The 24,754-nt window shown below is 39.5% G+C and overlaps 1 protein-coding gene and 1 long non-coding RNA gene across 2 annotated transcripts; one reads left to right on the top strand and one right to left on the bottom strand.

Annotated features, from left to right (window-relative positions):
• Positions 1-12,223: 12,223 nt before the first annotated feature.
• LOC118493985 lies at positions 12,224-19,349 on the bottom strand. The gene is made up of 3 exons (XR_004896042.1): positions 19,168-19,349; positions 14,568-14,571; positions 12,224-12,234 (listed from the first exon to the last, which is right to left on the bottom strand). It is a non-coding gene; the product is annotated as an uncharacterized LOC118493985 (long non-coding RNA).
• Positions 19,350-20,680: 1,331 nt separating this feature from the next.
• On the top strand, positions 20,681-21,891 carry LOC116034055. The gene is made up of 4 exons (XM_035995990.1): positions 20,681-20,939; positions 21,043-21,278; positions 21,379-21,548; positions 21,772-21,891. Exons 1-4 carry the CDS (start codon positions 20,800-20,802, stop codon positions 21,889-21,891), a joined length of 666 nt encoding a protein of 221 aa, XP_035851883.1. The 5' UTR covers positions 20,681-20,799.
• Positions 21,892-24,754: the final 2,863 nt, after the last annotated feature.

Raw genomic sequence — 24,754 nt, 5'->3', positions numbered from 1 at the left:
TAATGCTGTACTCGCTCATCCCTATTGTTTATCCTATCTTTTCAGTCATTGCATACAATTCACACTACATGAGTGAATTAAATACTCATGGTAGGATAGATAAGCTACAGGTCAAATTAATTTCATGGAATGTGAGAGGACTAAATGGTCCTGTTAAGAGGGCAAAAGTTTTTCAACACCTTAAACTACATAGGGCGGACATTGTCTTCCTCCAGGAGACCCATCTCAAGATAAATGATCATACAAGGCTTAGGCATCCATGGGTAGGACAAGTATTTCATTCATTATCTGATTCAAAAGCCAGAGGGGCTGCCATTTTAATCTCTAAAAAAAATCAGTTTATATCAGAGAGCATAGTACCTGATCGTAATGGGCGCTTCATCATTGTTTCAAGCAGACTATTCCACTTACCTGTTACATTAGTCTGTGTGTACGGTACGCCCCTAACTCTTATCCACTATCCCAAATATGGATACCCATCATTTGATCTTCGGAGGGGACCTGAATTGTGTAATGAACACTCAGCTTGATCGCTCAAGTACCAGAGTGACCAATCTATCAAAAATGGCAACAACACTGCAGTCATTCATGGAGGATTATGGAATCTGTGACCCCTGGAGATTCTTTCATAATGACACCAGGGCCTACTCATTCTACTCACATGTACATCATGCCTTCTCAAGGATAGATTATTTTTGTATAAATATATAAATATAAGACGTATATTAAATATTATCTCTGCCTCATCCAATGCAATAAAGCCTGAAATAGTGCTCTCATTAGATGCAGAAAAGGCTTTTGACAGGGTAGAGTGGGAGTACTTGTTTGGGGTGCTGGAAAAATTGGGGTTTGGGAAACAATTCATAGCATGGATACGCCTCCTTTATTCATCACCACTTGCCCGGGTTAACACAAACAGGCAGTACTCAACATGCTTTCCTCTGTCTCGTGGAACCCGCCAAGGGTGTCCACTGTCACCTCTGCTGTTCGCCCTTTCTATTGAACCGTTAGCCATTCTACTGAGAACATCAACACATCTGCAGAGTATCAGACGGGGAAATATTGAGCATCGTGTCTCCTTATATGCAGATGATCTACTAATTTATATAACGGATCCTGTCACCTATGCTAATAGAATCATACAGCTACTAGAGGAATTTGGTACATTTTCAGGCTACAAGTCAATAAGTCAATCTCCAAAAAACAGTGTGTTTCCCTATAAACTCTGAAGCCAAAACACTCACACAGGGACAAATTCCTTTCAATCTTTCACCAGACAGCGTTCAATATCTAGGGATTAACATTACCAATCAATTTCAGGCGTTACATAAAAATAACATTGGCAAACTAATGACTAAAGTGAAAGCCAACCTACAGAAATGGTCCAGGTTGCCAATGTCATTAGCAGGCAGAGTACAAATTATAAAAATGAATGTATTACCCAGATTTTTGTTTCTTTTTCAATGTCTACCTCTCTTCCTGACAAAATAATTTTTCAAGAAGCTTGACCAAATTATCCTCCCATTCTTGTGGGCAGGCAAAGTTGCCAGGATTAACAGAAACACCCTGCAGGCAGCAAAACAAGAGGGTGGCCTGGGCCTACCTAATTTCATGTTCTACTACTGGGCAGCAAATATACAAAAAATTCTCAGCTGGCGGTATGAGAGTGAGCTAGACTGGTGTAAAATGGAGTCCCTTTCCTGCCGCACCTCCTCACTTGTAGCTCTGACATGCTCCCCTCTACCACTCTCAGCCACAAGTTATACCTCAAACTCTGTAATCCTGTCAACCTTGAAAATATGGTCACAGTTCCGCAAACACTTCAAACTAAACAATTTAATCCTCCTTGGTCCATTATGCCATAATCATAATTTCTTACCTTCCATACTAGACTCTGCATTTACACTTTGGAAAAAGAAAGGTATCACATCATTCCGAGATCTGTTTTTAAATGGGACATTTGTTGAGTTTGTCCCATGATCACGACTTACCTCAAAGCAACTTCTTCCGTTATCTTCAGGTACGCAGTTTTGTTAAAGACCATTGCAGCACATTCCCGTCTCTGCCTACAGACTTACCAAATATTCTTGACAGACCTGAAAGCCTGACAAGGAAGTTGTCTAAATTATACACATATATCCTTCAATCCAGCCCCTCCCCGCTGATCAAAGTTAAACAGGAGTGGGAAAACGAGCTAGGAGTCCAATTCCAAGACTCTTGGTGGGACAGGGCCAAATTACAAGTGAATTACTCTTCATCCTGCGCCCGTCTTAACTTAATACAATACAAAGTACTACACAGAATGCATTTCAGCAAAGCCAAACTGGCGAAGTTTTTCCCTGGCACCAGCGAGGCCTGTAATAGATTACATACTACAGTTTTGCATATATATATATATATATATATGTATTTTTATTTTGGGTTATTAGTGCTGTTGTTGCTCTCTTCTTTCTTCTCTTTTGTTCTCTCTTCTCTACCTTTTTCTACATCTATGTTTGTTTATAAAGAAAAAAAAATTGTTGATGGTCACACATGTAAACGGACAAGATTTATGTCATTTGATGTGATGTGTTCCAATAAATAAATTTATAAAACTTTCGACCTATAATCCATGTTGAACTTGCAAAAACTACAGTCTGAGATTTCTCAACGACAATCAGGCGAAAGAGACAAATTTAGCCGTCTAGCTCCATAGAGTCCCATTTATTTAGCACTGGACTGTGATCACCCCCAGTGGAACTGCAACCAAATTCGGTACAATGGGGCTGAATAGGGAGTGGAACGGCTTTCCGTAGACGGGCTTTGGTAATACTCCAGATAGAAGTTAATTTCTGCTTTAAATTAATACTCACGCATTGACTCGGTCAGCAATGTTTTGCCATGCCCGCTCTCATTCTTTTGCTGCAGCGACAGTGTTACTTTTTTTGGTGAATATATGCTCATATTCCTCATAAGCATTCAATAAAATCTCTAACTCCACAGAGGTGAAGTATGAAGTATGTTTTTTCAGTCCTGTTGCCATGATGAATCATGTTATCAGCATTCCATTGATGAGGGCTTTTTATATGCTCCTGCACACACTTAACCCAGGTTTAACTTGACTCGGAGTTCATTGACCTAATTCGTATCACCTGTTCTGAAACCAGAAACTCAGAGTTTCCCATCTCAGGGTAAATCAACTCAGAGATCAGGGTAGACTCAGAGTTTGTTAAACCTCCTTGAAACGGGCCCCTGTTCCCCCTCAATCGATAATTTCAACATTCCCTGTTTACCATCCACTTCAATTGTCCCCAATGGCCTCACAACAAGCACACTGTCTGTCTCCTGTAGGGAAGAAATGAACCTTTGTTAAGACAGGGAAGACCACCAGCATCTTTTAAAACACCTCTTCGTGCACATTTATCATGTAAGGACGGGGCAATCACAATGCCTGAGATTAAATCTGAGATTTTTACATCACTTTTATTGGAACAAGGTAAAAATCTTAAAACATTTTAAGAATATGAGAATATATATATATAAAAAACTGATTATGCTTTTCCTGTCAACATACTGATATCTACAAATGTGTCTACATTAAGTTATTATTAAAATTATAAGTTTTAATTAAAATAATAATAATAATAATAATTGAATGGCTCTTTACTGATTATTGTGGTAATTATTTAAGTTGGTTGAATATTAATAATTATTTTAGTTTTGTAAATGATTATAAATTATTTTGTTTTGGATTTTAAGGTGTATACGCCTACATGTGTGTGTTTTTCATCTTTAGATTAACAATCAAATAATGTATGAAATCATAAAAAACCTACCTTGATTGGAAACGGTGTCCCTTCAGGTGTATCAGCCTGGCCTCGTCCCCTATAGCAAAAGAGAACAGGGCTGCCTCCCTCCACAGACGGATGGCCACCTGTGCGTTGTCCTTTAAAAAAAACTATATATATATATATATATATATTTCTTTTTTCTTTTGTTTTTTTTGCTCCCATTTCCATTAATATTTCCTCAAAATAAAAGCGGACGAAGCAAAAGTGGCATTTACAGCCTGAACAAGCTACATATTCAACACAACATATCAACAAATGCACTGTGATCAGAGTACATTCACAGAAATAGATTGACTCAGCGGTCACAATCATAGATTAATAAACCAAACGCGCGCCAGTAGTGCTTATCGATCACATTAACGGTAAACAATGGCAACATTAGCCTTTACACATTAATAAACATACTGTGTTCTATCTCTGCCCAGAACACTAAGCCTTACTGTATGTAGTCTGTATCAGTCCGTAAGTTTCCACGAAAAATCCGGCTGCTTGTCAATGGGCGCGGACAAGCTGCGTGCTCCTCAGGGCAGCGGGGCACAAGCTAGGTCGACTTGATGAGAGGATAAGAAAAGTGGTGTCCACTGTTATCCGATTTTCTGGTGGAGAAATGTTTTCTCTTCTGCAGTTTTGGAAGCACGAAGTGCATGTTTTACAGGATCCAGTAGTCTTCTTCAGCTGCGGGGAAAGACATTAGTTTCTGTGTGTCAGAGGGTTTTATAGTTTAAGGCCCCATGCTGTGTTTATGGTCCCGCTGAACCAATGGGAAAAGTCAAAGCTCTTGAAGGTGTGAAGACTACAAACCTGTAGTTCTCTGACTTCCGGCCAGTTGTGAGGCTCTTTCCCTCTTGACTCGGACTTTCGCATAGGGGTGTGAACTCTCCAGGCTGGAGCTCTTGCAAGTAGGCCTGTCTTTTGTCTCAGGCTCTTTGTCTCTGAGCACATGCTGGCCACGTGTTCCTTTGTTTAAGATCAGTTTAATCCTTACTTTCCTCGGTCTTCATCTTCAACTTCATCCCTGAACTGCCCAGAATGAACTTCTCCACGGACAGAGACTACATTCACTGGTCACGTTCCACAGCAACACACATGCTGAATCACTGGTTGGAGGTTTTAAAATAGCTGTCCCCACGAATGCAGTTCCACAGACGGGGGGTAAGAATGTTGTGAATCCGTGTAAATACTTCACATTAACTGCAGCACAATTATCTTTTTTGAACAGGGGTCTGAATTTTATTCCAACTGTGTGTAGCCAAAATAAGAGTGTAAGTGTGTTAGGGACCAAATTAGATTTGATATCCAGCAATACCACAGAAGGCTGAAATTAGCGGTCTATTCTGAACACAAACCAGACTCAGACTGTCTACCTTTTACCACCAAATCAAACTGGGCACCCTCTGATGCTCAACTGCCTCCCAAAGTCACAGCTAGGGATGAGCGAGTACAGCATTATCTGTATCTGTATCTGTTAACCATATGAATTATCTGTATCTGTATCTGTACTCGGACTGGGCGGGGCCTAACCTGGAAGTGGACAGGATTTAACCCGGAAGTGGGTCGGGTTGTCTTGAAATGGGCGGGGCTTTAACCGGTACGTTATTTTAAGCATGCAATTGATCTGGGTTGATCAGAAATTGTTATATTTATTGCTGATTAGAAAACTATTTACATGACAGCATCAGCATTGAGCTTCAGATCAATGGTTTTGATCACGATAATAATCTATATACAGAACAAGTTTTGCAACAATGAAAACAACACATGCGGTTGCAATTATGAAGTAAAATGTAATGAACAACAGTTTTCATAGACACAACAGTCAGCTACCCAATGAGGATTTTTATTCAATCCGAGCACAGATATTGACTCGTATTACTCGTATAATACTCGTACTCGGCAAAAGTGCTTTATCTGTACCGGATACTCGTTTCAGCCGAGTATCCGGCTCAACTCTAGTCACAGCAGCGATGAAGGCTGATACTTAGCATTTTCACAACTATTTCAGAATTGGCTTGTCAAAACAAAATTTGAATAATTTTGAGTCTGACTCATTTCACTAAGTGATAACAAACATATTATCATTAAACCGGCAGACAAAGGGAGCACAGTGGTCATCATGGACGTTTAACAGTATGTTTGGGAAGGTTACAGAAAATTAAAGGATAAAACTTATTATACCAAACTTAATAAACTATTTATAAGGATACTATACCTATTGTGGACAAGATTATTCAATCATTATATGATAAAAAAATGTATTAATAATAAACAACAATTAAAGCTGCAAGCAGTGTTGGACGGGCCCTCGTGCCTCTGCGCCACCGCGAATCGTCACCAATGAAAAGGGAACTCTCTGCTGAGTTCAATGATACCTCACAAAAGACTCTACAACATAGTTCATTAGCTGTGACAGGGGGCGTGGCCAAAGCATAGGGGTCGGGGCAAACCTTTGCCAATAAAAAAGGAAGACTCTGCTGAGTTCATTGATACCTCACATAAGACTCTATCTTAAACGGGTCACCAGTTTTGAAAGGGGCGTGGCTTAAGCATATGGGGCGGGGCAAACCGTCACCAATTAAAAAGGAACTCTTTGCTGAGTTCAATGACACCTCACACAAGTATCTACTTTAAACGGTTCAAATGTTATGAAAGGGGGCGTGGCCTGAGGAAGGTGGCATGGTTAAAGTATAGCGGACGGCTCAGTATCACATGTTCCGTTTGATGAAAAGTTTTTCTTTTAATAACTTTTCATCTTTAAAAAGTCGTCTCATGATGGTACAGACCAAATTTGAAGTCCATCGGATGAAATCTCTAGGAGGAGTTCGTTAAAGTACGACGTGGAAATGGCCAAAATCGCACTAATTTCGAACTTTCAATTCATAATGGCGGACTTCCTGTTGGGTTTAGGGTATGGCTCCAATGACGTTATTTGTACGTCTTGACATGATACATATGTGTACCAAGTTTCGTGAGTCTATGTTAAACGTACTGCAGGGGCTCAATTTTTGTACATTTGTAGGGGGCGCTAGCGAGCCATTTTTGTGCGCCTATTCCCAAAACACTTAAAATACGTACATTTTCACCAGACTTGATGCGACCGCCAATTTTGGTGAGTTTTTGAGTATGTTAAGCTCCTCAAAAAGGTAATTAATTTGCCGGTAAAAGAATAATAATAATTCCTTCAGTACCAATAGGGCCTTCGCTGCTGTCGGCGCTCGGGCCCTAAATATATCTACAAGGTGACATTGAGCTGAGACCGAGACTTTTTTATATGCTTCCAAAAATTCATAAAGCTAGCTCGGCCTGGAGCAAACCATATGAGATCCCACCTGTACAGTGTTCATTTTAGGACATCTTCAGGTGTCAGACTCAAACGAAACGGCCTTAGTGTCAGAAAAACCTCTGTTTTTAGGTTTTTCTGACGGTGATGCCTTTTCGTTTGAGTGAGATCAGAGGATGTCCTAAAATGAACACCGTACACCTGGCAGACCCATTGTGTCAGATTGTAGCAGTGAAACTTATCATACAGCAGAATTTATTGACTATTATTTAAATCCCCTCTCGACAGTACATGCCAGTTACATTAAGGACAAGTATGATTTTGTAGATAAAATTAAGAAGTCATTCTTCTTAATGCATTCCTTTTTAATATGGACATTGAGAGCCTCTACACCAACATTGATATTAAAGAAGGTTTACAAAACATAAAAAATATATTTCTAAAATACCCAGATATTAAAAGACCGGATAAGGAACTTGTACAATTACTGGAAATGAATATTACTAGGAACGATTTTGATTTGATGGTCAATTCGATCTATAAATTAAAGGAACGGCTATGGGAAAGAAATTTGCTCGGAGTAGGTTCTGCTCAACAGTTTGGAGAGGGCTGAATTTGGTCAGAAGAAACCATGTGTAAGTTTCGATTTACAACATTTATAATTCATTCTGAACATTTGGATGCCATGGTCCTCAGAAGTCTCAGAAGGACGGTTAACCTTAGATGTGAGATAATGGGTGTTTCTCAATCTCAAGAATGCAAAGAATGGACTTGTGTTCTTCGGGAGAACGTTCTTGCTGGTTGTTCTTGGAAGAATTAACCCAACAAGTTCACAAGCACAGAAAATGCTGTTAACAGTGTGAGACGATGCCTTCTTCCTGTTATTGCTCAACACCCCCAGCACAGAGGCTACCTGCAGGGCTCCAAAATACCAGCTAGAAATAAAAACCACAACAATATAACCACTTTGTACTAAAACAATCTCCGGACAAGAAAACCTCCTAATGCTACAACTATTGCAATAATATTGAAAAACAAAACTTTTTGAGCTTTAATTTTATTGTTTATGGTTTAGCTCAAACACCCCTTACTTATTCAAAAGAGTGGAACGTGATCCCTACTATTATTAGTGTATTAGTTTAAGTCAGTTTAAATTAAAAAAAGAAGTCCTAGGTGTCCATTAGTGTTATGTGGAATTATCATTTCTATATTATTGTAGTGAACTGTATATGATGTTTCACAGGGACACAAGAACACAAGTCAATAGAAGAACACAGATTGAGAAACGCCCAATGTCTTTAGTCTGTTCAAAGTCCGTTCAGTCTTCTAATGTGCCACTACCTCTGTAGCTGAGCCAAGGATGTGGCCAGCTGAGAGTGGTTGCTATGGTGCAGAGTTGATTAGTGGATGGGTTGCAGGTGTGCAGCTGGGAGCAGGTGAATCAGCTTGGCACCAATCAGGAGCCGGGAGAGTGAGGGAGGCTCCGTATGGTGTATCTCACTTTTTGTAAGTGAGGGCTCTTCTCCTGACTTCAATAAAATGGCATCTGTGAGAATAAACCTTATAATATTCACTCTGAATAATGAAGTTCCACAGGAGAATATGGTCTGGCATTATCACATCAATGACAAATGCTCTTTCACTGATTCACTAATTTCAAACCTATCTTGTGTCTGGGATCTGCAGAGATGCATTAAGTTGACATGTTTTGTCCGGTCAGGGTAGGTCCGTGTACTTTTGTGTTCATTCATTATTCTATTTTTGGAAGTGAAATGGAAAACCAAAAACAAGTGGTATTTGATTTTTCAAAAATCTGTAGTCACTAACTGAATGAAAAGTAGATTTTTCTTTTTTAATATAATTTAGGATTTCAAAAATAAATATTGACCCCTTTCTCGTTTCTATGTATCAAATGAATATTTAATATATTTAAATAGTTAATTAGTTAAAGGCGATAGTCAGTAGCCTAATAGTGACACTGATTTGCCATGGGGTGTTTCCGTTTTCTTGTGTAGGCCTATTTGTCAGAGTATCAGTGCTCTTTGCTACTGCAGTCCTTATTAGATGACCTATGTAGGACATAACATAGGCCCTAAGTGTCACTTAAGAACAGAAATACCTTGCCTTTTCAATATTAAAGGCAAAATCTCAGATTTGTCCCCCCCCGGTTAACAAAATAGCCTTGCTAACATCAGAGCAGATTATTTCAACACATGAATCATATTCATATATAATGTTAGGTCTGCCCAACATCCATGACCCCCCTGGAGTGGCTTTACAACCCCACAGGGGGCCTGCCCCCCAGTTTGAGAACCACTGCACATGCACAACCAAATGTTTTAGCCATGTGGTGCCATGTCAAATGAAAGTGGGACAGACAGTGGGTGGCAGATATGAAATTGTCAGATAATTAATCTTGTCAAAATTGTTTAATTTCACATTACAGGGTCTGCGGAACTTTAACCCAGTGCCCTACCATGCTGCCTACATGGGTCATAAACTCCATTTAGATCAAAATGAAAAATGTTTGGGGTGATGTGGTGTCTTAAATAGTAATGCTGTGATGCTGTATGAAGAGGAATCCGCCGACACTGTTCTTGATTATAAAAAGGTTTATTACAAGCAAAGATTCAGCATCAATTTTACAAACTCCTGCAGAGAGCTTGGAGAACGACCAACCCAAACCTCAAAATTTGTCTCTCTGCCTTTTCTTTGTGTGAACAACGTATATAACCTATGCATTGTATCAACATAGGACATGATATGTGTGAGTATATCATTGGACGGATAACTAACCAATCAATGCCTGTTATCTGGCACAACTCCAAAAAAGGTCTCTTCTGTCTTGGGGGGACCCCTACTCATGTTAACAATTTCCAGATGTTCTCAGTAAATGTAGAGTAAAGTTCATAGGACTCCCTTATAACAAACCTTTAAGCAAAGTTTATAGAAAGTTATAAAATGGTCATATACTACATTTCCCCCCTTCGAGACTTAATAAAGTCTCGAAAAACAAGAAGAGTAGGAATAACATTTCTCATTATAACATGTTCCTTATAATATAACTTTCGGAGTGTAAACAAACTTGTAGAGTGTAACAAAATTTAATTTATGGAGTGCGAGAGCGAAAAACCCATCTGGCAGCTGTCTTTTCAAGTAACCATCAATCAATCAAGATAGGAAAACTCTCTCACGGTCCCTCTGCCTAGGCGACCACCTTAGTACTCCAGATCAATTAGAAAATATATCTTTATCAATTTATGTAGAATTATGGTTTAAGCAAATACATGTGAAAACCTCAGAAAATGAAATAAAATCAAAACAATGTCCAAATTCAGGCAGGTCGACCCTTCGGATCTGAAAAAGGACTTCTATTTCCTAGACCCCATTTCCCTAAGCGTCAACAAAAAAAGAAAAACATCTGAGGTCTCCATATATTCACTTCATGACAGAAAACATCATTCTTCAAACAATCAATGCAAGAATATTATACAAAGTATGTATTAGTCTGCAAACATGTATATATATATATATCAGACAAACACAGGAATGTAGTCCACTACATTGCAGCTTCTCAGTAATGTTGAAGTTGTGAAATCTGAACAGATCCACACCGTCCTGGTTCAGAAGTCTCCTAGTTCCTTCATATTGTCCATATTTGTATCTGAATCTCCCTCTGCACATTACCCCATATGCTCTGGAAGAAAAGAAAACACTGACCAGTATCGTTTGCAAAACAACACATGAAAATTAAAAACATCAAATAAGAATAAAAATTAATATCAAAAATAATATATAATAATATGAATCACATTCCATTTCCCCCCTTCGACTAATAAGAAAACACTAAATATCACTACAATATTCAAAGAAATGTGAAAAAACATACAGTAAACCAAACCCTCATTTATAAACAAAATTTAGCCAATCATTTTGTAGCATGTAATTACTTGCTTTTTACAAAGTACCACACAAAAGTCTCTCTTCACTGTTTGGTTACCAGATAGTGGGTGTAATAAATCTCCTCATGTCCAACTCTGTCAACCTCATCTATGTGACATTCCTGTTTAAATTAGACAAAGGCTGAAAGGTAACATGACACAGCAATATACTAGCATAAAGCAATGCAGCCACTTTGCCACATTGTAAAATTATAACCATGCATGTGTTAGTCAATACTGAATTCTCAATTGTCCAATGCAAGCATTCATCGAAATTAAGACTGATACTTAAACTAACATCTCAACCCATCAGTGTAGCCATCTTAAACTATGAAAATTATCCTAAACTCTTCACATTTAACATCTTTACATTTTCATCCTGAACACAAGACAAACCATGTCTAGTTGCTAATGTAATGTGCAGAACAATCGTTCCTCTCCATTAAATTGTCCTGTAATTATTTTCTTCTAACCCTACATACTTCAATAACACCACTGCACTTATGCAGACTAGTGAAATTCAAATCAGATTCTAAACCTCTATATAAATGACAAAAGATGCTAATCCATCATTGGGCTATAATAACTGATTTCCATTCGCAAATCTTAGAGAGAAATCATGCACAAATGACTGGTACACTATAAACAACAAGTTAACCAATGCAAACAACTTTTAATTTGACTAAAATATATGTGATTGGGAGTTGTCTTATCTTTTCTCACATTATCACTGCTAATGTTTTTATGCATTCTCTATGCATCCCTATTTTACTTATAGTTACACAATTGTTCTAAGCTTACTTTTAACCAAATTCTGAGAACAGCACTCTCAATCTGCTGTTTGTAACAACTTTACATCAATCCAATTCAAATTCATACATGAGATCACTTCCCAATAAATTATCTGGGCAACACTCAAATAATAGAAACATCTTCAAAAGTTGCCTATGTCATTAGACCACAAAAATAAAACAGTGAAAAAAAAAACATAAAAAAACATTTCCTGACACACTAACCAAAGTAACATATTTGTCACTAGGCTTGATAGAAGCTGTCACAGGAAAGTCATTACAAATTTAACAGAATAGATTTCACCAGATACTGACAAAATGTAAGGTTTTCATACCAAGTTGCTTAATTTAGATGTCTTAACCCTTCACCTAGGTGTGTTCACATAGGAGTAACTCTATTTTAAAAGTAAAAATAATTACTTCTTTAGAGTATGTGTATTTTCAAATTGTGTGTTTGTTGGTGCATTACCTCCTTTTTATGTGTTGATGTATCAATGCGTCGATGCGTCGATGCGTCAGAGCAAATCTGATCTCTCTCTCACTCCTCCCTCTTTCTCTGGTCAGTCTGCTGATGTCAACGCTCATCTGTGCAGATCTGTACCAACTTGTGACTGTCCTTGTCCTCAATTGTTGGATCTCTTTCCTGCCCTGATGACACCAGCTGACACCCCCCTTTCAGATCTTCTGGGCATCTCTAGAATCCTGGTTCCAGACTCCTATAAGGGTTCATCGGTCCTCCTCTGTAATTTCCTCTGGAGTTTCTTCCTGGTCTAATACACTCACGGGCAAAGTGTCCATCCTGTCCACAATTAAAACACGCTTGTGGTGGTTGCATAGAGTATGAATCAAATCTTCTTCCTCTTCCTCTGCCTAAGCTTCCTCGTCCTCTTCCTCTCCAGTTCTGTATCTGTCCAAAAACTGGCTGTGGGTATAAAACAACTGGAACCACGAATGGTGGTTGGAGCAACTGCGGTTGGACGTGGCTCGGCTGAAGTTGTGGTGGTGACTGTTGTTTTGGTGGGCATTGATTTTGCATAACCAAAGCCTGCTTCTTCTTCTTCCTCTTATTCTCCACCAGCTGCATTTGATTGAGTGTTCTGGGAGTTTCTTGGTCTTGTTCTTTCTGCTCATTTCTATATAGCTTCACTTGATGGGCTATTTGATTTGTATAAACACCTATTGTCATACTTCCAAGTCCCACTACTTCTGCTAACTTACTCCTTACTGGTAGGGGCAGCCCCTCCTGCAGTTTGGTTCGCAAAATTGACTTTTCCAGTTGACTCACCTCTGGATCATTTCCTGTAATATTTCTCCACACTTGGTGGGCTCTCGACACATACGCTCTTGGATTTTCTTCTTGTCCCAATGGCTCAATCAAAATGTTGTCTGGATTCACATTTGTTGGGTACTCATCTCTCAGTACTCTCCACAGACGACCTCTACTTGCGGCAAACAACTCAGGATCATATACAGAAGTCCCCACATATCGATTAAGTCCTGCTCTCTGGAAGATTTCTCCCATAGCTGGAATCCCAACAAGATTAGCCAAAAGTCTCTTGATATCTCCTATGGCAAACTGTCTTCCCGTCGTAATTTCTTCCAACTTTGCAATCCAAGGATGTGCTCCGTCTTGAAGAGTAGGCAACTTATCAAGAATATCTGACATATCAGTGTTCTGCAAGGGCTTATACTCCAAATCTTGAATGATCACTGGAAGCCTCTTTTTCCCTGTGCCCCTTTGTCTTGGGCGCAATGTATACTTCTTCTCCACTTTCTGGGATCCTTTTTTCAGCACTTTGTCCCTCTGTATCTTCAGCTTCTCAAAGTGCTCTTCCAATTGCTCCATGTCTCTTTCAATCTCTTCTATGCTAATCGCTGCAGGATGAAATCCTGTAGCTCCTCTGCTCTTCAAATCTTCATCGCTGTCTCCATCTTCACTTTCATAACACTCTTCTGAATCACTCTGATCATCATCATCATCATCATCATCGTCCTTTGTCTTGCTAAACCTCAGTCTGCCCTTAGTTTCCAGATGTTTCATTTTCTTCTTACTTTTGGAGCTTGGATTCATCTTTATGGTTGTTTCAGCTTGTCCTCTCTCAATTATTGTTCATCTGTGAATGTTTCACCAAAGTACTTTGTAGGCATGTGTGACGTTACTTCTTTAATGTCAGTCTCTGGTCACGCCCTGAGAGCCATCTGGGTGTCCACTTCAGTCACTTAACCATGGACAGTTGTAAATCTGTCGCCCCTCCTTCTCTGCTGCTCCAGCTCCAGATGCAGTTTCTGGTGCAAGTGGGTGGGGGATGGGACCAAACAAATCAGCTTGTAGAGGAGTGAGACAGGTCTGCTCTGACATCCATCGAGGCACACTGAATAAACACAAAACACAACACCTCCAAGAAGCATTACTTATACATTTAATCATACTCATTTTAGTTTTCTTGCTTCTAACCTATGATCATTGATTCAAAATGTTGCTACAAAAATATTACCTAAGTAAGAAAAGTATCAATATGTAACAATATGTACTCCAAGTATCAAAAGTAACAACACAGAAACATATGTTTGTTCTACACAAATCCTAATTCATTTTTTATTTATGTCAAATTACAATAATATCAAAAAGCAATTTGTCTTGAAAATTACCATTAGTCATTCCTGAAAATGACATAATTTATCTCTTTTTCCCTAAGTTTTTTGGTGCTTGTGGTATAGCAGTTTTTACTATTCTCATCTAAACGTTTACCCTCCTGTAGATTGTAACCCCAATGCTACAGTTGTCTCTGTAACAACAATATTAGTATGAACTCCAGTATCCTAATTCAAAAGTACATTTATCTCTTTCTTTGTCTTTCTGTCACTTTCACAACACTCTCTTTCTGTCTTTAACCACCTTAGTACCTTATTGTACCCTTAACTTTCTCTTAAAGTCATGCCTTTTTTCCATTATCCCATAAAACTTTCTTTTCCCTTTCTACAGCATACACTTCTCTCAGCTTTCCTGACCATCTTTTGTAACAATTGTTACCCATTATTAACTCAGTCTGTTTGATTAGGATTGAATTACTCGCTGTTTCTTCACAGGAATCAGATTCATTCATTCTGTTTTCCACCTTCACAAATGTCACTCATTTCCTTGGTGCAATGACATAACCACATGTAACAGTGGAGAACTTTAGCAAAATCAAAAACCTTATAGTATTATCAAATTTTGAATTGTTTTATTCAAAGTAAAATCATTTTAGATGCCTCGCCACTCAAAACAAGTGGTCCAACATTTTAAAATGGCAGAGGTGACAATCCTGAAGCCCATCAATCAGTCCTCTCATCTCTTACTTTCAATAGAGGTATAGAGGCTGGACTTTTCTTAATCCAGGGTGATCAATCACTGATATGAGTTCCAGCAAATCACCTATGCCAACTATTAATCTGTCTTTTTCCTTTTTCTTTCAGGCCTGAGCCTTATTTATCCTACTTTTATTCTCAAATCTTTCTCCCAATTTTTCTTTTCATGCTACAGAAGCAAGCATAGTTAAGGCTTCCTAATTAGAAGGACGTTTTAAATTCTAATGCCATTTCTCTATGTGTTTATGACATTTTTCTCTCTCTTTTTTATCTATCAACATAACTCTCATTTATAAATTTGATGGATCCCTATCAAATAGTTAAATAGTCAAGCAACAGCCACTTTAATATTTTACTGAGCTGCACTCAACCCCCCTTCTCCTTTAGCCGCTCCGTCTCTGCCCTTTAGTGCAGGCAAGGAGTGGCCTAAACTTTCTGTGAAAACTTGAATTCCTAGCATTCTTGGGCATGCGCAGATCAGTCAGCAGTGTGATTTCACAGTGAAAGGAACTCCACAGCACCTAGGCTCACACTCAACCAAGAAGAATAACTAAAGAATCACTCAGCTTACTTTAACATAGAATTTCTTAATCTTACTAGTTTCAAAGCAGCAGATAACGCAAATAGCAATATGCTATCACAAAGCAGTTTAAACGATCTCAAAGAAATCAGAGAGAACTTAATGATTCTTACAAATTCTCTCAACAGACAGACCTATTGTCTCTCCATTTTTCCCTTCAACAGACCACATTAAAACAACAATGACACAGGACAAAACAAACCACAAATACTACTTTTGAAGCTTCTTATTTTTACTATAGGTTAGCCTAATCTATTTTCACATCCTCCAAAGGGGCTCATAAGTTTTAGCGATTTTTGAAAACGTTCTCCTTCGAAGAAGACTCATAAGATTATTAAACAAAAGTCCTCCCAAAGAAGGCTCATACATTTTAACACTTTGAAAACGTTCTCTTCAAAAAGAGACTCATATTTTTAGCCATAATGAAGAGAATATCTTAACCTTACAGATAACTAAGACTCCTGTTCTCAACCAAAACATATATGTATATATCTATCTATCTATCTAATATAGGATCCTTATAACGCATGCACAACCTATCACACACAGCAGAAACACCACTGTTCACACACACCGCTGTTCACACACACTCTCTCATACACACAAAAGTCGACATCATTCATGCATGTAATTCCTAAAAAGAGTCTGCTTTCCGCTGTCTTGTTTTTTTTTTTTTTTTTTTTTTTTTTTTATTTTGCTACCTAGATATAGAAGTCCAATGGGAAGTCTGCTTCGGACATTATTCGTCAACAATGAATCGATTGGGAAACCTACCATTGAACTGTTAGTCTACACCTCAGTTCTCAGAACTGGCTCAAACTTTTCATCTAATAAAAGTTCAAGACTACGGCCCATCCTGTGATCGCCTTTTTTCAAAGGGCTTTTTATCAGATTAACGGCGTTATCCTTTATTCTTTGTTCCTGTTATTTTCTCTTTATTCTTTATTTTTCCTGTTATTTTCTGTATTCCTTTTATTTTCTCTTTCCTTTTATCTTCTCCTTATTACTTCTTGTTTTTATTTTCTCTTGTTTCCTTTTTCTTTCTGTTGTTTAAGCCAAATTGCCCTGGCCAGGGTTAAACTGTTTTCTTTAATCCAATTTGCCTATTCCTTAAAACCTTTTCACATTGTCTATGTGAATATTCCTTAATCCCTTACTTTTTTCTCCCTTTTCTCTATTTCTTCACTTAAATTTCCTTTTCCTCTGTTTCTCTAACTTCCTTAAGCCTTTGCTTCATTTGTCTCATATTCCTTTTTCTCTATTTCTCTAGCTTCCTTAAAGCATTTGCTTTGTTTTCTTCTTATTTCTCAAATGTTAACTCACACTTCCCCCTGTCTGCGTTGATTTTAACGCAAATAAATTTATAACAGAACCCCCATCATAGAGCAATCACTACACAAAACACACACAGGTTCGACACGGTGCAATCCCTCAACGCACACACAGAGCCACACATGAACTGACCAGCGCCCAAATCTGTGAGAAAGCTCACCTCATAGTCGACCAATGAAGCGGGAGTCAGTACCTGGGTGCCCATGATGAAACGATGACCTGGGAGATGCAACCGATCCCATCCTCGTCGCCAAAATTGTGGTGTCTTAAATAGTAATGCTGTGATGCTGTATGAAGAGGAATCCGCCGACACTGTTCTTGATTATAAAAAGGTTTATTACAAGCAAAGATTCAGCATCAATTTTACAAACTCCTGCAGAGAGCTTGGAGAACGACCAACCCAAACCTCAAAATTTGTCGCTCTGCCTTTTCTTTGTGTGAACAACGTATATAACCTATGCATTGTATCAACATAGGACATGATATGTGTGAGTATATCATTGGACGGATAACTAACCAATCAATGCCTGTTATCTGGCACAACTCCAAAAAAGGTCTCTTCTGTCTTGGGGGGACCCCTACTCATGTTAACAATTTCCAGATGTTCTCAGTAAATGTAGAGTAAAGTTCATAGGACTCCCTTATAACAAACCTTTAAGCAAANAATTTGTCGCTCTGCCTTTTCTTTGTGTGAACAACGTATATAACCTATGCATTGTATCAACATAGGACATGATATGTGTGAGTATATCATTGGACGGATAACTAACCAATCAATGCCTGTTATCTGGCACAACTCCAAAAAAGGTCTCTTCTGTCTTGGGGGGACCCCTACTCATGTTAACAATTTCCAGATGTTCTCAGTAAATGTAAAGTAAAGTTCATAGGACTCCCTTATAACAAACCTTTAAGCAAAGTTTATAGAAAGTTATAGAATGGTCATATACTACAGTGACAAATGTTATTGTAGTAGATGGGTACAGTAGCTACGGAGCCCCTAAAGGGACATGAGCAAAAAAAATCTAAAGTTTAGTTTCATGTGCTCACACAAAACTTTGATGTGCTCACGTGAAACTTTCATGTGAACTTTTTAACAGAACAGGCATAAATGTTTGTTATGTAAAGTACAGACACATGGGTTTTTGCAGATTTGCATTTAGCAGTTAAATACACTACATACTTGCTGTTCATGAGAACGTTTGGACAGTGATGGTGTCCAGAAAGGTCTGCTGTTCTGTGTAGTTGTTGTAATAGATGTAAAACTTTTACTTACTTGTTATTAAGCATAAATGTTTGTTATGTTATATTTATTTTATGCCTTTTCAGGGAAGCTATTATTACTGTACAATACTGCAGAATATCGCATTTCACATGTTCACTTGTTTCACATTTTGGCAAATGGCAAATACCAATGGCTGTTTTTGTTGAAGCCTCACATGGTAAACATACTCAAAATGTCCAAGATACTGTTAAATTAAAATTACAACTTCCTAATTCATGTCATATGTTTAATTTCTTTGCTGTGCTTCTGTCCATATTTCCCTGTTCATGACTGATGTCAGGGCAAAGCAAAATATCCTACATTAACAAGGGCATGGAACTTATCATTAGATATTTGGGGGGGTTGTACGAGCCAGTTCTGATTATTGGGGGGGGGGGGGGTTGTAAGCCAGAAACCACAGCACGTTTTTCTCCCATCTGTACGTGTTAAAATCCACCAAGTAGGCAAGGAGAGGATTTAAAAGTTTAACAAGTATTTATTTAGGTAAAATCATAAGAGCATAAATGTGTACACGGGTCTGAGTTGAGCAGGCACTCAGGCTTCTCTCATCAGACTGAATTTCCTGGCTTATACATGAATTCATATAGCAGTCTCTAAGAGCATTTTGATTAGTTTATTAAAGGTTGGAGGAGTACCGTGGTTTAAACTTAGCCTCCCCTGGTTGGTGCACAGACTGGTCCCAGTCTTTTGGCACACGCCCTCTTCATCAGTTGCTAGGCAGACTTTAACTGTGCTGGTGGTCAGAGAGAACAATGCGCTGTTGTCTGTCACAGACTGAGGAGTAACTTCATGGTCAAACTGATATCAAACTGATATTAACTTTGTTGCTGCACTCTTGTTGCTTTCTGACCACCATCATCAGTGCTGCTTTCTGCACGTACAGCTGTATCCTTTCCTCATTTTGCATGACTAAGCTGTCACAGTACTTTTCCACTAAACACACAATACTATTCAACTTATAATTTGTATTCTCATAAAGCACAGCCAGCTGGACTGATTATATTTATTTCTAACATTAGCTTACCTTCCCAACGATCAGTCCATGCACTGTACCTACTGTCGAACCTACGCATCATCAGAAAATGCTAACAATTTGTTCGTTAGGGGTACAACTAACCTTAAATTAGAGGCGATAAAAGACCACGAGTCATCTAAGTCTCATATAAAGTGCACTGCCACACAGCTGGCGAAGACGGAGCCCCAGGAGCAGAGTGTGGCAATAAAGGCTATCTGCTCCATGCAATCGGCGCAGTTGGATCGAATGAGAATTCTATTCAGAAACGTCCATGCGATTGGCAAAAAGGGCAAACCTTTTCGAGACTACGTTTGGATGTGCAAGTAAGTGAATTACTAACTTGAAGTTGTATTTTGTGATGGCTAGACCGCTAGTTTTAGCAGCCGCGAGGAAATAGTGCAGCATAACTCATATTGTTAAATGAATAAAACGAATTACATATTTGTAATGGAGATCAATGTTATCAAAGTTACAGTTCTCATTCGAACTCCTTTCAGAGTGGATGAGCAGAAAGGACTGGTGATAGGGAAAACTTACCAGAACAAGAAGCAGGCCAGGGTTTTAATGCACTACATTGCTGAGGTGTCGAGGAGGCAGCTTAAAAATAAGATTGATCATTCAAAGTATCTGGCAATTATGTCAGATGGATCAACTGACAGTGCAGTGTTGGAGGAAGAGCTTCTTTACACCAGAGTGAGCCAAGCAGGGAAAGTCGAGGTGCACTTTGTTGGAATCCAGGCTGTTGAAAAGCCAAATGCAGAGAACATCACAGCAGCCATCATAAGGATGATGAGAGAGGTGTGTGAGGGTGATGAGAGTTGGTAGGAGAAACTGATTGCTTGTACAACAGATGGAGCAGCAGACTACGTGGCGACAAGTCCTATATCTTGGGTGTCCATTGCATAGCCCATAGGCTGGAGCTGTCATTTAAGGATGCAGTGAAGAGTTGCCCCCAGTGCACAAAGTTGGATGACCTCTTGTCTTCCTATGTGTTTTATCACAAGAGTCCACTCAACAGAGCAAACTTGAAAAACAGCTTCAAGGTGTTAGGAATGAAGCCACTCCTTCCAACTAGAGTAGGAGGTACCAGGTGGCTAGCTCATCTCTTCAGGGCACTGGACCACTTCCTCAGAGGATATAGGGGCCTAATCCAGCATTTTGAGCAGGTACAGTAGTATAGGCTAAGGCAAGGCTAATGATCATTTTAGTTTAAATTAGTTGACTAGAGTTAACAATTCAACATAATGGTACTAATAATCATTAATTGAATAGTTGAACGTAATTGATTCAAATGTGATATTGTGTGTGTGTAAGATTCAGTCACCAGATTAACAGGGGTTAATCCTGTGCAGAAAAGCAAGGCACGCAATTTTTTCCAAACAGCAAAGGATCCAGGTGTAGTGATGTTCAGCTGCTTTATGCACGACTGCCTGACCCACCTCAGCAACCTGTCTGCATCCATGCAACAGCCATCTCTAACAGTGGCAGAGGTTCAGACCAGTCTGATAGCCACACAGGCTGTCTTAACTAAACACAAGAACAGGTGTGTGTGTGTGTGTGTGTGTGTGTGTGTGTGTGTGTGTGTGTGTGTGTCAGAATATTTTGAAATATAATTAATATAACATTGTGCTTTGTTGTGTTATAAGACCTGGACCCAGGCTTAGGGCATGCCTGGAAAATCCAGCAGACACCTTTGAGGGTGTTACCTTGGCAGCACCCAGAGATGACCTCTCCCTGGCTCGTGTGAACTCCACAAAGGACAAGCTGATAGACAAATTTTGCAGCAGTATGGCGACACGATTTTGTGATTTCAGCTCTGGAGTACTACATGCTTCCAAACTGGTGGATATCACGAGCTGGCCTGATGCAGATACATGTGAAGGTTATTATCAAGCACATTTAACATCATATGTATTTTACATCTTGAAGTTGAAACCTTTTACTGTTGTGCAACCGTAAATTTTCCTTGTGTGTGTCTGCAGATTTTGGAGATGCATATGTGGAGTGTCTTATAAGCACTTTGGTCCACTATTGGCCTCCTCTGGGCCGATTTGGATCTGATTCCAGACCAGTAGACATTCCTCAAGAGCAGTTTGTACCAGCAGCATCCGAACATGGACCAGTTGACTTGGCCAGAGATAAATCAGAGACTGTGAGGCCAGTGCCCTGATTTCCTTCAGCTTGTCAATGTATTGCTGTGTATTCCATCCTCCACAGCAGACTGTGAACGGGGTTTCAATTTGATGAAACAAGTGAAGAGTGACTGGAGGTCAGGTCTGAGGTCAGACACACTATCTGACCTGCTCACAGTGCAGCTGTCCAGCCCGGACATTGAAGACTTTGATCCCGACTCAGCCATACAGCTGTGGCATTAGGCCAGCGTCAGAGCGAGGATGCCAGATTTCATGGAAAGAGGAGCCAAGAAGAGAAAGACCCAACTTGAAGATGAGAAGGAGACGTCTGAGGAGGAAGATGATGACTCTGAAGAAGACTAAAGTGACACTTTAATGCTATGTTACTGAGAGATGAGTCAGTATTTTTTTTTTTTTTTCATCATTTGACTTTTGCCTGTTTTAGATATTTAGTCACGTTAGCGGCAATGCCAGTCCGTTTGTTCACTATGAAGGCAAGGCAGCTTTATTTATATAGCACATTTCAGCATTTTAAAAAAATTAAAAAAATTAAAAAAATAACTCTAGTCAGGCCATGCACATCGTGTATAGAGTCTGTGGGCGCGGGCTTGACACGATTACGGTAGAGTTGCCACGGTTCCGTGTGAATTCCCCTGCTACTACTTGAAACCAAAGAAGCGTTGCTCTGGTTGCTTGCAGCGCTATCCTATCTATTTATTGCGTGCAGAGGGAATTTGAAGGACAACCGTTTATCCCGACACCTCGGATTGAGCCCTGCCAATGGGGAGCTTGTCAGGCTACAAACAAATAGTAATAGTAATAATAACCACGACTACGACGACGATGATGATGACGATAATGATAATAGCTGCGGCGACAAATACCCACCTCGAAAGGGAACCAGCTGCTCGTCCACGGTCACGTTGGGGCCCGGGTTGTAGAGGAGAGGCAGCCGCCGCGTTCCACACGTCTCGTAAGGCCGCCAGTTTGTCCGAGGCTCGTCTGGCGGCTCTCGTTTCGCGGTCGTCGAATTGCTTCTTCTTCATCTTCGTCTTCCTCTTCGGGGACATTTTGTGCCAGGATGGCGTAAAACCGATTCAGGGGCAAATCTAGAGTCGAACAACGGGCCATGCTGGCGTCGCAACCGTCTGCTGAACCAAGTACAAAAAGTACAAAGGTCCAAATGAAGAAGCAAAGATGAAAAACAAGAAGACAAATGTGTACTGTGTGTGTGTGTGTGTGTGTGTTTGTGTGTGTGTGTATAATAAAAGTGTCTAATAGGACGAGGTCAAGCCTGGGGTTTGTTTCCTTTCCCCTTTCCCTTACTGATTTTGTGTTACTAATACAAGCCAGGCCAGGGTCCCCGAGACCCGAAGGCCGAGGCCACGGTAGCAGGGAAAATAAAATCAAATACTGGCCAGGGTCCCAGAGACCCGAAGGCCGCGGTAGTAGAGAAATACGATGGAATACTGGCCAGGGTCCCCGGGACCTGAAGGGCCAGGACCACGTTAGTAGACGTGACATGAAATTAAACAAGTGTGGGTCCCGGGGACCCGAAGGCCAATGCAAAAAGTCAAATAAACTGAACTAGTCCCCGTGACCCGATGGACAACACAAGGGTTAAGATAGCCCTATTATACATAGAACATTTGGGCTCCAGGTAATCTGGTATTTTATCTGCTGAACATTATTCAATTCTCAACCTTTGGGAAACACTGGCACAAAGAAATGATATACAGATAAAGGTCGAACTAATTATCTTCACTGGCAATAAATTAAGGATATCAGAAATGCTATTAAACACATACAATTATTCAGTTTGGGAATTTATTGATTAAAGTTAATTATATGCACTAACTACTCTCCGAAGAAAAGCAGAATATTGATTACTCACAATGTCAGATATTTGGATCTCGACAAGTAGCCTAATTATTCCTACATTCAGTGTTATAAAAAAAAATCACAGATAATAAAAATTTCAAACGGCACATATATGCTATAGCCTAATTTTTAAGGCTAAGAATATAGAAAGAGAGGGTTTATAATTTAAAGGGAAATTTTAATTTAAGTTGCATGATTCTTTTGACCAGAAACACCTTTTGAATTTCAACCTGTGGTGACTTTGTTTTAACCGAACTGTAGGTCTATTTTCCTCAATATTCATGTTACCTAGAATAGCTCCTCTGAGCTGGGCCTGGAGGTGGTGGGACCTGTGCGCGGCTGGTTGAGGCGCTGGGCTGACTTGCAAAAGCAAATCGCCTTGTCGCCTGTGACTGTCCTGGGTCTGAGGATGAGGTATTCCCTGCCTCCTCTCCATGGACATAGTAAAGGGTGACACGGGAATCAATTGTCGCTCCCATCCCATCCCAAGTCCACGAAAATACTTCCGTCACATCCCGATCACGTGACTGCCCCCCAAAAAAAATCCTGTCCTTTTTCCACGTCTTATTCCATCCACGTCATGAATGGACTCGACTCATCCGACTACTACCTAACTAGTATTAAGCTACATGCTTTTAAACAGTCGGATATCACACAACTTTGTTTCCCCAGGTGGCGTAGCAACAACACATGAGTTTCAGTTTTGGTGCGTGCCGGCCGGGTAGACCTGACAGGAATTCAGACGAACCAAAGATAGCGATCTATTACTGCATTTTGCAGCTGAGTTAACCGCACACATTGGCATATTATAGACTTAATATCCCCTTGTCTCTTTGATTAAATAATGACACTGTGTAGTTTCATATTTATAAAATTAATTTATTCATACAAATGTAATGGTAGAGAGGACAGACAGTTAATGAGGTGAGAACAACAAATAAAGCAGCTGAACAGTACATTACAGTGAGTGGATTGAACCTGTCCCACCTGCTATGGAGCTATAAATGCTATGGCAAAAATGACAGAACTTTTGAATTTTTACCTTACAGAGAGAGAGAGGATAACGGAGAGCCACATAACTTAGATGCAGAGCAACATTTCTCACCAGCCAGAGTATGGCCTTTTGTCCTTTTCTTTGGTAATTTCAATGAAAAAGTTTTTTGTTATTACATTCTGTACTTTGAAAATATAAACGCTGTGGCAAAAATGACAGAATTTTTACATGAGAGAGAGAGAGAGAGAGAAATACAGTTAAAGATGGTTTGTTGCATTAAGTAGAGGGAGACGGATGGGAAGAATGTGTTTAAAAAGGTGATAGGTCTTAAGAGAAAAAAATGCCTATAGC

Source organism: Sander lucioperca, chromosome 20 (assembly GCF_008315115.2).
Source record: "Sander lucioperca isolate FBNREF2018 chromosome 20, SLUC_FBN_1.2, whole genome shotgun sequence".
Classification (NCBI taxonomy): Eukaryota; Metazoa; Chordata; class Actinopteri; order Perciformes; family Percidae; genus Sander; species Sander lucioperca.
Note: the sequence above shows the minus strand (reverse complement) of the source record. Positions and strands in the feature narration are given on the sequence as shown.

Excerpts from the sequence above, each read along its gene's own strand:
- LOC116034055 (XM_035995990.1), top strand. The coding sequence starts at position 20,800 with ATGTTCAGCTGCTTTATGCACGACTGCCTGACCCACCTCAGCAACCTG. Across the intron at positions 21,279-21,378 it reads TGATGCAGATACATGTGAAG|ATTTTGGAGATGCATATGTG; the intron begins GTTATTATCAAG and ends GTGTGTCTGCAG. Across the intron at positions 21,549-21,771 it reads CCAGAGATAAATCAGAGACT|GCCAGCGTCAGAGCGAGGAT; the intron begins GTGAGGCCAGTG and ends CTGTGGCATTAG.